General features: G+C 37.8%; 1 protein-coding gene across 1 annotated transcript in view; it reads right to left on the reverse strand.

Moving 5' to 3' along the window:
• ttc21b (tetratricopeptide repeat domain 21B) overlaps positions 1 to 7729 on the reverse strand; it is a 39450-nt gene extending 31721 nt beyond the window's left edge. Inside the window, exons 1-6 of the mRNA XM_067444564.1 lie at positions 7550 to 7729; positions 6117 to 6246; positions 3882 to 3992; positions 3600 to 3766; positions 2657 to 2779; positions 2146 to 2303 (exon numbers count right to left, since the gene is read on the reverse strand). Of these exons, the coding sequence (XP_067300665.1) occupies positions 2146 to 2303; positions 2657 to 2779; positions 3600 to 3766; positions 3882 to 3992; positions 6117 to 6246; positions 7550 to 7582 (722 nt within the window). The 5' untranslated portion in view covers positions 7583 to 7729. The remainder of the gene's footprint in view (positions 1 to 2145; positions 2304 to 2656; positions 2780 to 3599; positions 3767 to 3881; positions 3993 to 6116; positions 6247 to 7549) is intronic.
• Positions 7730 to 13858: the final 6129 nt, after the last annotated feature.

The following is a 13858-nucleotide window of genomic DNA, read 5'->3' on the forward strand; positions in this document are numbered from 1 at the left end:
CAAATGTGTGTGCATTTTAGCAGTGGCGTGTTACGCAGTCATTCCTACTAGCAACTTTGGCGGGTTGGATTTTATATGTAGAATATTTACATTTTTCATTTGTAGTCTTTTAAAAAGGCATCTGAAATAATAAACTAAGTGCAATGTAGTGTTGTCAAAAATATTGATTTTTGATACATATCAATACTGAAATATCTGAAACGCTTCCACTACTCATTTCCAGCTGCGCTTTATTTCTCTCTCTCATCTCTCCGACAGCGAGTGACACACAATCCCACCTCCCTTTACTCACTCGCTTCATTTACTTGAAGATTGTTTCGGTTACAGGGCTTGAATTTTGGTGTGGGATTGTGCGTATTCTGCATAATTTTACTCATTCACGTAGATTTGTGCTGACTCCCAAAGTACAGCCTCTCTATTGCACTTAAACAGCCAAATACATAACCTGACAACAAGCCAGACCCACATCAAGATGTTTGGTCTGGAAACTCACCATTGACAGCTCAATCCGAGGGGCGGATAAACGGTTGTCTTTCAAACTCCCTCTGCACGCGATAGGATAGCGCTACAACCAACCAGAGCAACAAAGGTGAAGCAGAGCTTGTTGATAGATTAAACATTCGCCATATCCGGTCGGCAAAACTCTGAACACATCTTCCCTTTTTAAGAATGACTTCAGTGCCGTTCTTTGTTCTTTTCTCAGAGAAAAGCTTAACTCCAAGTCTTCCAGAGTCGCGGTCAAAGCTGATTCGAAAAACGGCCGCCGTTCGCCAGTTTCTGTGTTAACTAGAAGCACGCAAACGCAACTCGGCCGTCGTCATTATGGACCCGCCCACCGACTCTATACACGATGTGATTGGCCCGGCAAGAGTTTGTCATTTACAGCTCAGAAGGGTATTGAAAGTTCCTAGACGACACTCGCGGGCAGATTAGATTTGCTGCCGCTAGGGTGCGTCTAGATTTCTAGGCTACCAAATACACACAAAATAATGTCAAAATGCCGGTCTTGGCGAGTATTCACGTAAACAGTCAGTAATGATTAAAGTGAACGTAAAGAGTTGAGAAAGAAAGCGCATGTGTAACAGTATAATGGATCCGTGCGTCAGGTCTCAAAGGGACAGCACCTAAAAACCTGCAGACAAATTATGAGATAATATTTTAAATATATCTATATGGCAGTTTTTCCCCATGGTTTCAATGTCAAAACTTTGGCCAGTGAAAATGGAAAACAACTAGCCACAGTGTCTGGTGAGCAAAAAAATGTATGTCAAACTCTGAACACCACATTATTAAACATCTTCACGTGTTTATTTGAGGGAAACTTTTAGTAACTCACACACAGCATCTGCTCTATTCAGACATCTCTATGATGTGCATGTCATCTGGTTTTATTGTAGGAGAAATCTATTATATTGTGTTTTCATGCTAAAGAACAAAACTTTTGAAAGTCATTTTTGCAGTTAGAATTGTTTAGTGCAATTCATTTCTGTGAATCAGTTCAAACACTCAACACTCATTTCAAAGCAAATCAGTTTGTTTGTCACTCAAAACAATGGGTGCAGACGTCCTTGAGTGGGATTTTAATGTTTTAATAAAAATATTCACAGGTAAGTATTGCTGTTTATTACTACTTATTGTTATATTCATTTGTTTAAATTAAAATTACTAAATATCATTCTTTCATTTAGTGGAAAACAATGTGGAAAACATGTCTTCATTATTTTACTTCTTACATGAATCATTTATCCATTTAGCTATAATGAAATTGTTCCCTCTGAGTGAGAAGTATCACTCTTTTAAGCCATTTCAAAGCTAATACATAAAGTAGTTTGAATAACCACAGTCCAGCTCCACCTGACAGAACTGGTTTTTACACAGACACTTTGAGGTCTCGCCGTAGCTTTTGTACGGCTCTCAGTGATCAGCCTAAAATACCCTTTTCATTCTGTCGCTCACTGGCCCTCATCCTACAGGCTAAGACAAACATTGATCCAGTCTCTCTGTACAGATCTGTGGAATCACATCTAATTTACATTCACACTTGAATACAGCTCACCTCTGTGAAAGTCTTTGAGAGCTATTAGAGTGTTTTTAAAACCATGAAGAGCGCAACATCTAATAAGACGAAGATCTGCGCTGTCTTACCTCTGAGCGGCATCCACAGTTTGTTCCCAGTCCTGTAGAGTCAACAGCAGCTTCATCTTCTTGACCAGGGCAGGTAGAAAGGACGGGTAACTCACAATCACCTGGTTAATGGTCTCTAAAGCACCAGAATAATTCTGACGAAATTCATAATAATGGACCTGACAGAAAGACAATTAGAAATAACATTAAATACTAATATTAAATGATTACATTTATTGTACTTTCATTTATGCATACTAATGGAATGTATTATTGTCATGAACACGTTAAAAAAATCTTAATGGCCCTAAAACAGACTTTATATTGTGTGACCTAGACACGAGATTTACTCAAACATTTTTCTGAATGTTAACTTTTAGTTGATACTATATAGTATATAACAGTATTTTAACATAACAAAAATTACACACATCACCTTTAAGTTGTAAACCTTTTGAAAAATGTAAATCAAAAATGTGTACATCAAATAAGTAACCTTTAATTATTAAATGGTCATCAGAAATAGAGCTACCTTCCCCATCAAAGCAAAAATGTCACTTTTCTCCTTTAGGGCCTCGTCAAAGTATTTCCCAGACTTCTTTGCATAAGCATCTTTATTAGATCGCAGATCAATCCAGCCTTTCAGAACGATTCCCTACAAAACAATGATCCCAATATTAAGTAAACAGCAAAATAAGTGAAAAATCTTTTCTTTTAGTATCATTGAGATACTATGAGTTTTTATCAAAGGGTTAGTTCACCCAAAAATGAAAATCCTGTCATTAATTCCTCGCCCTAATGTGGTTGGACACCCGTCAGACCTCCGTTCATCTTCAGACACAGATGAAGATATTAGTGTTGAAATCCGATGGCTCAGAAAGGCCTTCATTGACACTGATGTCATTTCCTCTCTCAAGACCCATAAAGGCACTAAAGACGTCGTTACAAAGCCCATCTCTACAATCATTTTATGAAGCGACGAGAATAGTTTTTGTGCGCAAAAAAACACAACTTAATGATGACTTATATAGTGATGGGCCGATTTCAAAACAAAGTTTTGAATGGTTATGAATCAGTGAATCGACTCATTAATGAGGAATTAAAGAGAGAATATTAATTTTTGGGTGAACTAACCCTTTAATATTTAGATTTTTGGTATTTTCCATTCCATCAAGTTAAATTAAATGAAAATGAGAAATGGTGCTGAAATTCAATACATTTTTTTATATTTTATTTGAAGTCAGTTTATGTTTTATTTTCAGGCGCCTTGAAATTTTTTATTAACTAAAACCATCATGTAGCGTTTTACGATCGCCATGACAAACAAGCCAAATTTCATCCAAAATGCATCTTTTATTGCATACCTTGCAAAATACTACTGACCATTATGATACTGGCAACTTGATCAGTCCTTTTCCACCATGGAAATCTCCCTCGGCAGAAATCTTTAGGGTAGATACATTAGAAAAGTTCACCTCTTTAGAGCCATTGGAGATCTTGATCATTCTGTCCACATACTCTCGGGCTTTATCATTGCGGCCCAGAAGCCACAGCAGCATGCCGGCGTAATACAGAGCTTTGGGACTCGCCGTCTTCCTCTCCTCCTTCACCCTTCCATCCAACTCCTGGATGATATCACGGTCTACAGGCAAGTCATCTTTTTGTCATTATTCCTACTCATGTCTTTTCAACCTTGTATGCAAATTTTGGCCCATGCAATACAAAAGATTTTAAAGAAACAAGATGCCTTGGCTTACCAGGGTTTGGTCTTTTCTTGTGGGCATAAACCATAGCCATGAGCGCACAGAGGGAAACGTCTCCTCTCGCCTTCAGCTGCTCCAGCTCCTGAATGGCATCCCACACTTGATCTGCAACAATAAAATATCAAAGGAACACAGACGCCGAGGGAATTAGACCATTTCTCAAGATGTCAAATGAAGACAAACAGTAACGTTTGGGGTAACGCGACGAGTAACGCATAACTTTTAAATTGACCACAAAATATCTGAGTCGCTTTTCTATACAAGTAACACAAGTTACTTTGTTTTCCCATGTATTGACTGACAGCTCTCCTGTCCCCATGTTGAGATAAATCGGCAGTTAGTGCATAAATACATTTGTGTGTGAACACGATGCTTACGGTTTTATAGACTAAATGTGAACATGCATTTACTCATCTCACTTACACATTTTTTTTTAATAAAAACAGTAAAATGCAAACCTAGCAATAATAAAATATGTTAAATAACACAAACCTACTTTATGAATTTAATATCACTTTATTAACAAATTACATTGCTGCTGACCATCGATTATTTCATTCAACCATACTAATACGACTCTAAACTTCACATTTGTGTTAAATGTATTTATTACCTCTCGATACGATATGATACACAATACATGGCTCACGATACCAATAAAAGCACGATACAGCAATTGTGCGATAGTCAATATATTGCTAGACAATCCTCTATAATAATGATACATCACAATATCCGTCTAACTATAGAAACAAAATGCCCGTGAAAAGGTTAAGTGCAGGTTTTTCACTTAAACATGGCTGGGGCATCTATTATTTTACTCACACTGCTGTCCGCCACCCCGTTAAAAAGCTCTTTATCGTAGGCTAGTAAACTTATGTTCACGTTTCCCTCATTCATGTGTTGAGTGCCACCTCGAGAAGCGACGTTGGGAGCAGGGACATCTATATAAAGCACCTTTTTTATAATGAAAACATCTGTATTTAGCACCAGCTTATTGATTCTCGTATTGCACTGAGAAGGACAACAATTTATTGCCCTATCAAAATCATCTCTTAGCCCTACTTAAGTAATTAGTTCACGACCGGTAAAGACATACAATACATTCTATATAGTATGGATATGTGTAGTATGAATCTAATCCTGATGTACTACATTCGCCATGTTGTGTGTTAGGGTTGGGGACCTACCAGGTCTCCTTCACTGCCATTCACAAATCATCTCTCGTGGCCTCATGGGATAGTAAAGTGTCCATTGTAGGCACACTTCAGAATCTCACTGGAAGTAGTAGGTCATCCGGAAACTTTTTTTCTACTCTTTTAGTAGTACTGTGAATTCGGACAAACTTTGACACATACTATTTTTCACCAGCTGTATAGTAGGGAAGCATGTGATTTTGGATACAGAGTGTTAAAGGGGTGGTTGCATGCGATTTCACTTTTTTAACTTTAGTTAGTGCGTAATGTTGCTGCTTGAGCATAAACAGTATCTGCAAAGTTACAGCGCTGAAAGTTCAATGCAAACGGAGATATTATCTTTTAAAGGTGTGGCAGTTTATTGCCTACAAAAGCGTCTGGTTTGGACTACAACGAGCTTCTTCCTGGGTTGGTGACATCATAAACCCTTGCTAGTGTCCACAGATGTGACTTCTGCCCGTAATGGGAAGGGGCGTGGCGTTTCTGGACAACCTGTGCTCTGCACTTCAGCCAATAAAAATACAGGAAACTACATTTGGCCATCTAACCAATCTAAGACCATTGTGTTTTTCAGAGGGATGGGCTTCATAGAAGCAGGAAGCAAACGAGCCGTTCAAAGGACAGACAGCAGTGTGGAATAAAGGTAAAAATACAGCGTTTAAAAAAAAAAAGTCTTAAGACATGTTATACTGCACCCCATAAACACAACTAAGCCTAGAAAGAAAAAAAAACAGGGAACCACCCCTTTAAACTTCTCTTGCATCCCATTCTTCTGCAATCCAGAATCGCAGCAAAGCTAAAAGGTTTGTTTAAGCTGCGGCTCTGTTTCCTTCAGCCTGAAGACGTTTTATTTAAAATAAATTTAGCCAAAAATAAAACTTTTCTCATGTTGTGCATTACGATTTTCTTTCCATACAAAAGTAACTAAGTAACACAATTAGCATTTTTTTTGGGAGTAGTGCACGCATATTGTAACGCGTTACTTTTAAAAGTAACTTTTCACTGAAGACAAAGATGGCTGGGTTTTCCTCACCTTGCATGATCAGCCCATAAGCATGGAGGAATGTGAAGATTGGATCATGACTGAATTTGCGTTGAGCATCACTGGAAACATTTACAACATGACTGGAGTACTTCTCCTGGCAGTAGTATAATATCAAGGCCTGAAATCAGCAATAAATTCAGCGAGGTTAAATTAAAATATCAGCTTACTTCAATCCAAAGCTCATTATTTAAATTAATGAGTCTAATGACAATAAAACAGAACTGTATTCAGCCCTCCTACTATGCATTACATTTTTAAGTATCCTAATATATTGACATATATATGAAAACATTATTAAACAGAATTGTATTAATTTATTAAAATATTACATATCATGCATAATGCAAACTTAATTACAAAGCATAATGTATTATATTTTATACCTGATTTTCTAAGGCCTCTAATGCAGCAATATAATTAAAACTTTTCTGAAAAACCTGTTTAAACTACTACATGCTACATACTTTATGATATTCTGATATACTACTTTTTTAGAAAGTAAAAGCCTTTTAATATAATTGTAAAATTGTTCTCCTTCAGGTCATGGTTCAACGGGTCTTTGCTCTGAAATCTTATAGATTTGTATAAAGTAAACATAAGAAACTTTATGTTAATATATTGTCATTAATATTTTAAGATGAACATTTAATGGACTAAAGTCACTTAGGTTTACTTGATAATCCATAATCTATAATATTTAATAGAAAAATTATATTAAAATGATGTCAGTACATCAAAAATGATCCATCAGGCTTTTGATGAAGGTTTATTTGTTAATTTCTCAATCGTGTATTGCATTTGATTATAGATTATGTTTGGCCTCCATAATAAAAACTACAGCGCTTTGATCACAAACTAATCATTTTAATATCATGTTACTAAGACATATTATTGACAGAGAGAGTGACAACTGATATGCTGATATAAATATGCTTTTTGCAAAATGTCAGTAGCATGCAATACTGCTATAAATATCTCAGTGATTTATATTACAAGCAATCAGAAATTCATCTTGGCCATATGGGTATCAACATCTGCTCACAATTTCATGTTTGATCAGTTTGAGTTTTTCCTTTTCGAGTATGAGCCCCATATTCTCTATAAAGATATATGAGCCATAAACGACTGCTGTATCAAATATGATACAAAAACAGAAAGCACGTGCAGTTTCTTCTTTTCTAATAAAATGTGTCTAAAGGTGCAATAAACTGTTCCGTTAAAATATAGATTTTATATGTCAGGCTTTACAGTTTTTTGTCGTTTTCTAACCGAAATGCACAAAACAAATGCTTCGTTAAGAAGGTTATTTAATTGGTATTTTTTCATCATCACTTCTACAAGTATTTCTACAAAACATGTTCATGCTCAGCTGCATTATTATTATTATTATAAGTGCAATGCGACCGTATTTCATGACTTACAAGCATGCACTCCTCATCATCAACATCCGCCATAGTGTCACACACTGCAGCTGTAAAAACAACCCTGAAAATATACAAAAGACGGAGATTTTCCACAAACGATACTTTCAGAGATACATTCTATCCCCTTTTCGCCATCTTTGCAGCGGAGGCATCATAGTAACCAAACAAACTCCGCTATTTCCGCTTGGAAACCAGGAAGTGACGAGTGACGTAATTCTTCTTATCACCACAGGGCAGCGCCACACACGCGCTCATCTTTATTGGGACTTGATGCGTCTGTAGAATATTGAATGTATGAAGTGTACGTCAAAAAAGATGTTCATTTATTAATAAAATATTTTATAAGAAGATCCAAATACAAAACTCAAAATAATTCACGATACAGATAAATCTAGTTATTTCTGTGAATTTATGTGTTATGTTAAAGATTATTTTGCAATATAGCCTATAATAAATTAGAGACCCCTGGAGAAAAACAAGCATAACATTATGACCTAATGACCACAATGACCTAATATTGTGTTGGTCCCTATTTTGCTGCCGAAACAGCCCTGACCCATTGAGATACGGACTCCACTAGAGCCCTGAAGGTGTGCTGTGGTATCTGGCACCAAGATGTTAGCAGCAGATCCTTTAAGTCCTGAAAGTTGTGAGGTGCCTCCGTCGACTTGCCTTCTTCCCATAGTGCATCCTAGTGCCCTGTGTTCCCCAGGTAAGCCACGCACACGCACCCGGCCATCCACGTGATGTAAAAGAAAACATGATTCATCAGACCAGGCCATCTTCTTCCATTGCTCTGTGGTCGAGTTCTGATGCTCACTTCTTGCCCACTGTTGGTGCTTTCGGCGGTGGAGAGGGGTCAGAATGGGCACCCTGACTGGTCTACGGCTATGCAGCCAAATACACAAAAAACTGTGTTGCTCTGTGTACTCTGAACTTTAGAGCTTTCGCTCCCAACGTGCATCAATGAGCTTTGGCGGCCCATGACCCTGTGGTGTGTCTGGTCCACCACTGTTTCTTCCTTGGAGCACTTTTGACAGATACTGACCACTGCAGACCGGGAACAGCCCACAAGAGCTGCAGTTTTGGAGATGCTCTGACCCAGTCATCTACCCATCAATATTGGGCCCTTGTCAAACTCTCTCAAATCCTTACGCTTACCCGTTTTTCCTGCTTCTAACACATCAACTTTGAGGGGAAAATGTTCACTTGCTCCCTAATATATCCCACCCACTAACAGGTGCCATGATGACGAGATAATTAGTGTTATTCACTTCACCTGTCAATGGTCATGATAGTATGCTTGATCTTTACCCAGTATGGGTAACCGGTGTGTGCGACTCTGCTCAAAACTGCTGCACTCTTCTTATAATTATCACTAGATGGCGCTCCACTCCATTGAATTTCTCCAACAAACGTGACGCGGCATGTAGGCTACACCTAATATTTGAACCCTTTTAATAACGACTAGAGTTTAAACGGTGCAAACACGCGTGTTGTTAATAAATTATATAAAAGGGCAAGTATATTTTGTAAAATTTGTTTGTATTTTTAATGGTAGCTAATTGTTTTAATTCTATTGTACACACAGAAAAATAGGGTGTCAAAATTGTACCTTTAGGGGTACAAAAGCTTGTCCCTGGGGCAGTACCCTTAAAAGAACAACGTTGTACCATTTTTACCACAAAAAGGTTCATTGTAGTACCTTAAGGTATGCATTTGTACTCAAAGGTACTAATATGCACCTTTTAGGAGTAAAACAGGTACAAAGATGTCCTTTGGAGTACTGCCCCAGCGACAAGCTAAAGGTACAATTTTGACACCCTATTTTTCTGTGTGTATGCTTTCTGTATTTTGAGCGTGGACGTTTGATTGGTGAATGTGCTGTTGTAGAACTGTGAAGAGATAGACTTTGAATCAGATTCTTTTCACAAATAACATACACAACAAGGGGGGTAAATTAAATTAAACATCCTCAAGACAACAGACATAGTCATTCAGTCATAATGCTTTCCTGTTATGCATATTAATATTTACACAGTTTCTATGAGAACAGCAACGAAGGAGAGAGAGAGAGAGAGAGAGAGAGAGAGAGAGAGAGAGAGAGAGAGAGAGAGAGAGAGAGAGAGAGAGATATGCCATCTTACTCCACAGATGTCAGAGTATGGAGTTTCAGTATTTGTATCCTGAATGCATTGCGTAATCTTTTAAGTCTGTTCACTTGGTGAGCTTGATGACAAAGCTCCTTCACTGAGATGCTGGCTGACTTTTGCACTTTCCCCTTTTGCATGGATCTGCATGTAAAAGTGAGGCTGGGCTGTTTTGAATAGATGCAAACCGTCACTTCAGTCTCTGGATGTCTCAGCTGAATGAGCCTCATCACATGGATTGTGGTCAGAGAAGAAGTGTGGCACACGGATTGTGAATGTGTGTGTCTTTCATAATCCATTCATCTCTCTGGCCACTGCACCAAGGTCACGTGATCCTTCAGAAATCATTCTAATATGATGAATTGCTGCTAAAGAAACATTTCTGATTATTATCAGTTTTGAAAGTTGTGCTACTTTTTTCAATTTTAATCTCTTAACTTTTTGAATAAAGGTATTTATTTCTTAAAGGAGTGTTTGCATGCGATATCACTTTTTTAACTTTAGTTAGTGTGTAATGTTGCTGCTTGAGCATAAACAGTATCTGCAAATTTACAGCACTGAAAGTTCAATGCAAACGGAGATATTGTCTTTTAATGGAAAGTGAAATGGAAATGTGCTCACATCCTCATCAGTGTTAATGAGAGCCTCGGCGTTGCACAACACAGTTTGAGCTCATTGATCGTGAAAACCAGCGCTGGGTCTGTCTAAAGCAGCGTGTGACCTGGACGCCGGAGTCCCGAGCCCTGGTCCCAGCCGTGTGTCCTGTCCTAAAGGGGGCCTTTCCCCGGCCTGTCCGATAACATTCCATACACACACTGACAGATAATCATTATCAGCAGCAGCAGACATCAAACGCACAATAATCAGGCTGCTGTCAGCATATGGCGTCTAGCTAGTGATACTTCTCATATGTACAGTAGATGTCCCATGCTCAGTTTTAATGACTTTGAGAAGGGTTGTATATGATCAAGATCACCCTAAATGATGATTGTGGTCATACAAGGATCAGGATTTCTCTCTATCAGAGGACTTAAATGTGCTGGATTGCTAACTTCACAGGGCACTTACACACTAGAGGAAGCTCTGACATGTGTTAGATTCTCTTCAGGTATTCCAGAAGATGAAGGGGGGAAAAGTGTTTTCTCAGGTGAAACAGCTACTTTATATTTCCATCCAAAGTTGTGAATTAAAGCTACACTGTGTAACTTTTTTAGTTTATTCTTAGCTAAAAACACATAGTTCTTTCAAAAATATATGTGCTCATTAATGTATATTTACTTTTTTCAAGTAATAAAGTATTTTCGTCGGGTGAGGTTTCGAATGCCGGTCGCCATGTTGCCCCTCCATCTTGAAAGTACATTAGGTAAAGAGGGACATACCCGTAAATTTAAGCTTCGCCTTTCGCGTTTTAACACTCGATGGCACCGTGTCGAATGTGAAGAGGGGGATTGCCATGTTAATCTTGGACTAAATCAGCCACCGTAGGAGTTAAAACGAAAACAGAATTGAGAGGAACAGAAGCTATAATTCACTGGATGGTCATATAGCTTTTCACCGCTAGATGGGGGAAAATATCACACAGTGGAGCTTTAAACTCAGAAGGATTTTTAATGAATTAATTTTGTATCTGCAAGTGTATCAAAAGTAACAGTAAAGGCATTTATAATGCTTGAAAAGATTTCTATTTCAAATAAATGCTGTTGTTTTGAATTTTCTGTTCATCAAAGAATCCTGAAAAAACGAAAACTATTTTGACTGGAGTAATGATGCTGAATATTTAGCTTTGCATCACAAATAAATGACATTTTAGAATATTAATATAGAAAAGGTTATTTTAAATCGGGGAAATAATTACAATTTCTACAATATTGTTATTCAAATAGCTCTGATTTTCTCTTCGTTACCTGTTAGCCCATGCTGACCCCGTTTACCTGAGGAACACATGGCACCAGGATGCACTATGGGAAGAAGGCAGACAAAGCCAGTGTGATGCTTTGGGAAACCTTGGGTCCTGCCATCCATGTGGATGTTACTTTGACACTTACCACCTAACTAAGGATTGATGCAGACCATGTACACCCTTCCAGCAGGATAATGCTCCTGCCACAAAGCAAAAATAGTCCCGGAATGGTTTGAGGAGCACAACAACGAGTTTGAGGTGTTGACTTGGCCTCCAAATTCCCCAGATCTCAATCCGATGGAGCATCTGTGGGATGAGCTGAACAAACAAGTCCGATCCATGGAGGCTCCACCTCACAACTTAAAGGACTTAAAGGATCTGCTGCTAACATGTCAATGCCTTGACGGGTCAAGGCAGTTTTGGCAGCAAAAGGGGGACCAACACAATTCATAATGTTATGCCTGGAAATGGACTGCATTTATATAGCGCTTTTATCCAAAGCGCTTTACATTTTTGCCTCACATTCACCCATTCATACACTGACGGCGATGTCAGCCATGCAAGGCGCCATCCAGCTCGTCGGGAGCAGCTGGGGTTAGGTGTCTTGCTCATGGACACTTCGACACTTGGTCAAGTGGAACCGGGGATCGAACCACCAACCTTTCGGTTTGTAGACAATCTACATGAACCACTGAGCCACTGCCGCCCCAATGCCTGATCGCTGTGTATAAATTAGTGCTCTCAAAAGGATTAATAAAATAGTAAAAGGTACAAAGTAAAGTACTCTTGGTGTTTCTATCCAGCATATTTTTTATGCAATATCACATAAAATACATGGATGGAAACATAACGAGAAGGTTAGCTGCTGGTGAAGATGTTGCGCTTTTATGACCTCAGTGTCAAAAGCACTTAAACACGTTTAGGCCAATATACACAATTACTCAGACAGCCTGGGCTCTGATCAATAGCACAGTGAGTGCTCTTAGACATTTACAACAGCTCCTTAAAGAACATTCTCAAACCTTCTAACCGTAAGTCTGGTGGTTAGATGCTCCTCTCAGCTCCATTTGCTGGATGTGTCTCGCTGCATTGTGGTTTTCCTGTAGTTATCCCTATCAATAAATCTGGTGACCTCCACAGGACACACTGTAAGTGTCTCACAGTGTGTCATAAGGCTTTTAATAAATAAAAGTGTCACTAAGTAGTTAAATGGATCATTGAATATGTGCAATAAAACTTTAATGTCTGGGATTTGACATGCATTAGTCATTAAACACCAATCTGATTTCTGAGCAGCTTTAGAACTGCAATTTATCTGTTTATCACGTTACGTGTCAACTATAATTCTGCAGGAAATACATTGGTATGTTTGGAATTTAATATTGAACATTTCAAACAGGTCCATGCTATTATATCATGAATTCATGTGTGTTAAACCTTTCATGTAAATAAATACATTTCTTTTTGCATTTTTATTTGCAATTCAGTGCTGTGACACATCTTTGGCATTCAGTGTATCACAGCATACATAATGTGTGATATTCTTGAGCAGAAAATCATCATATAAGAATGATTTTTGAAGGATTATGTGACACTGAAGACTGGAGTAATGATGCTGAAAACTGGAGAAAATTCAGCTTTGCATCACAGGATTAAATTAGAGGAGAGCAAGGCACAACATAACATTTTTTGACTTTCTCAGTTTGTGTAAATTCACTTGGGGTTCAAAAGTATTTCTTTTTCCTCCACACTATTTTAACACATGTCTAGTACAATTATGTGGATTTGTTTCATTAATACAGTGAATATTTTTTTCTTGATTTATCCCGAAAGAATGGTAGAACATGTCCCATAGGGGGAGTACATTAAAATGACCAAATGACAGCTACAATTTTTAACTGATATAATAATAATAATAATAAAAAATCCAAAACAAACTAAAATATTTTGTCAATAAAATACAATCATGTACTTTTTCAGATAAAATAATGGCATAATAATGAATACATTTAGTTTTTTTTTTTTTGTTTGACAAGAAATACACTGCAAAACCCAGCTATAGTTCAAAACATAAGAATTATCAAAAATGTCTGAACATTGACTCACAATTAAATTATTCACAATTAAAATTTCTCAATAAAATTAATAAAAGTATACAATATAATGGCACAGTTCTAACTGGGGCTCATTGTAACGCAGTAACACAGCATGCCCCGCCTGCACAACCAGGATTTAAACCCGGCTCTTGTCTTCTGC

The sequence above is a fragment of the Pseudorasbora parva genome, chromosome 5 (assembly GCF_024679245.1).
Source record: "Pseudorasbora parva isolate DD20220531a chromosome 5, ASM2467924v1, whole genome shotgun sequence".
Classification (NCBI taxonomy): Eukaryota; Metazoa; Chordata; class Actinopteri; order Cypriniformes; family Gobionidae; genus Pseudorasbora; species Pseudorasbora parva.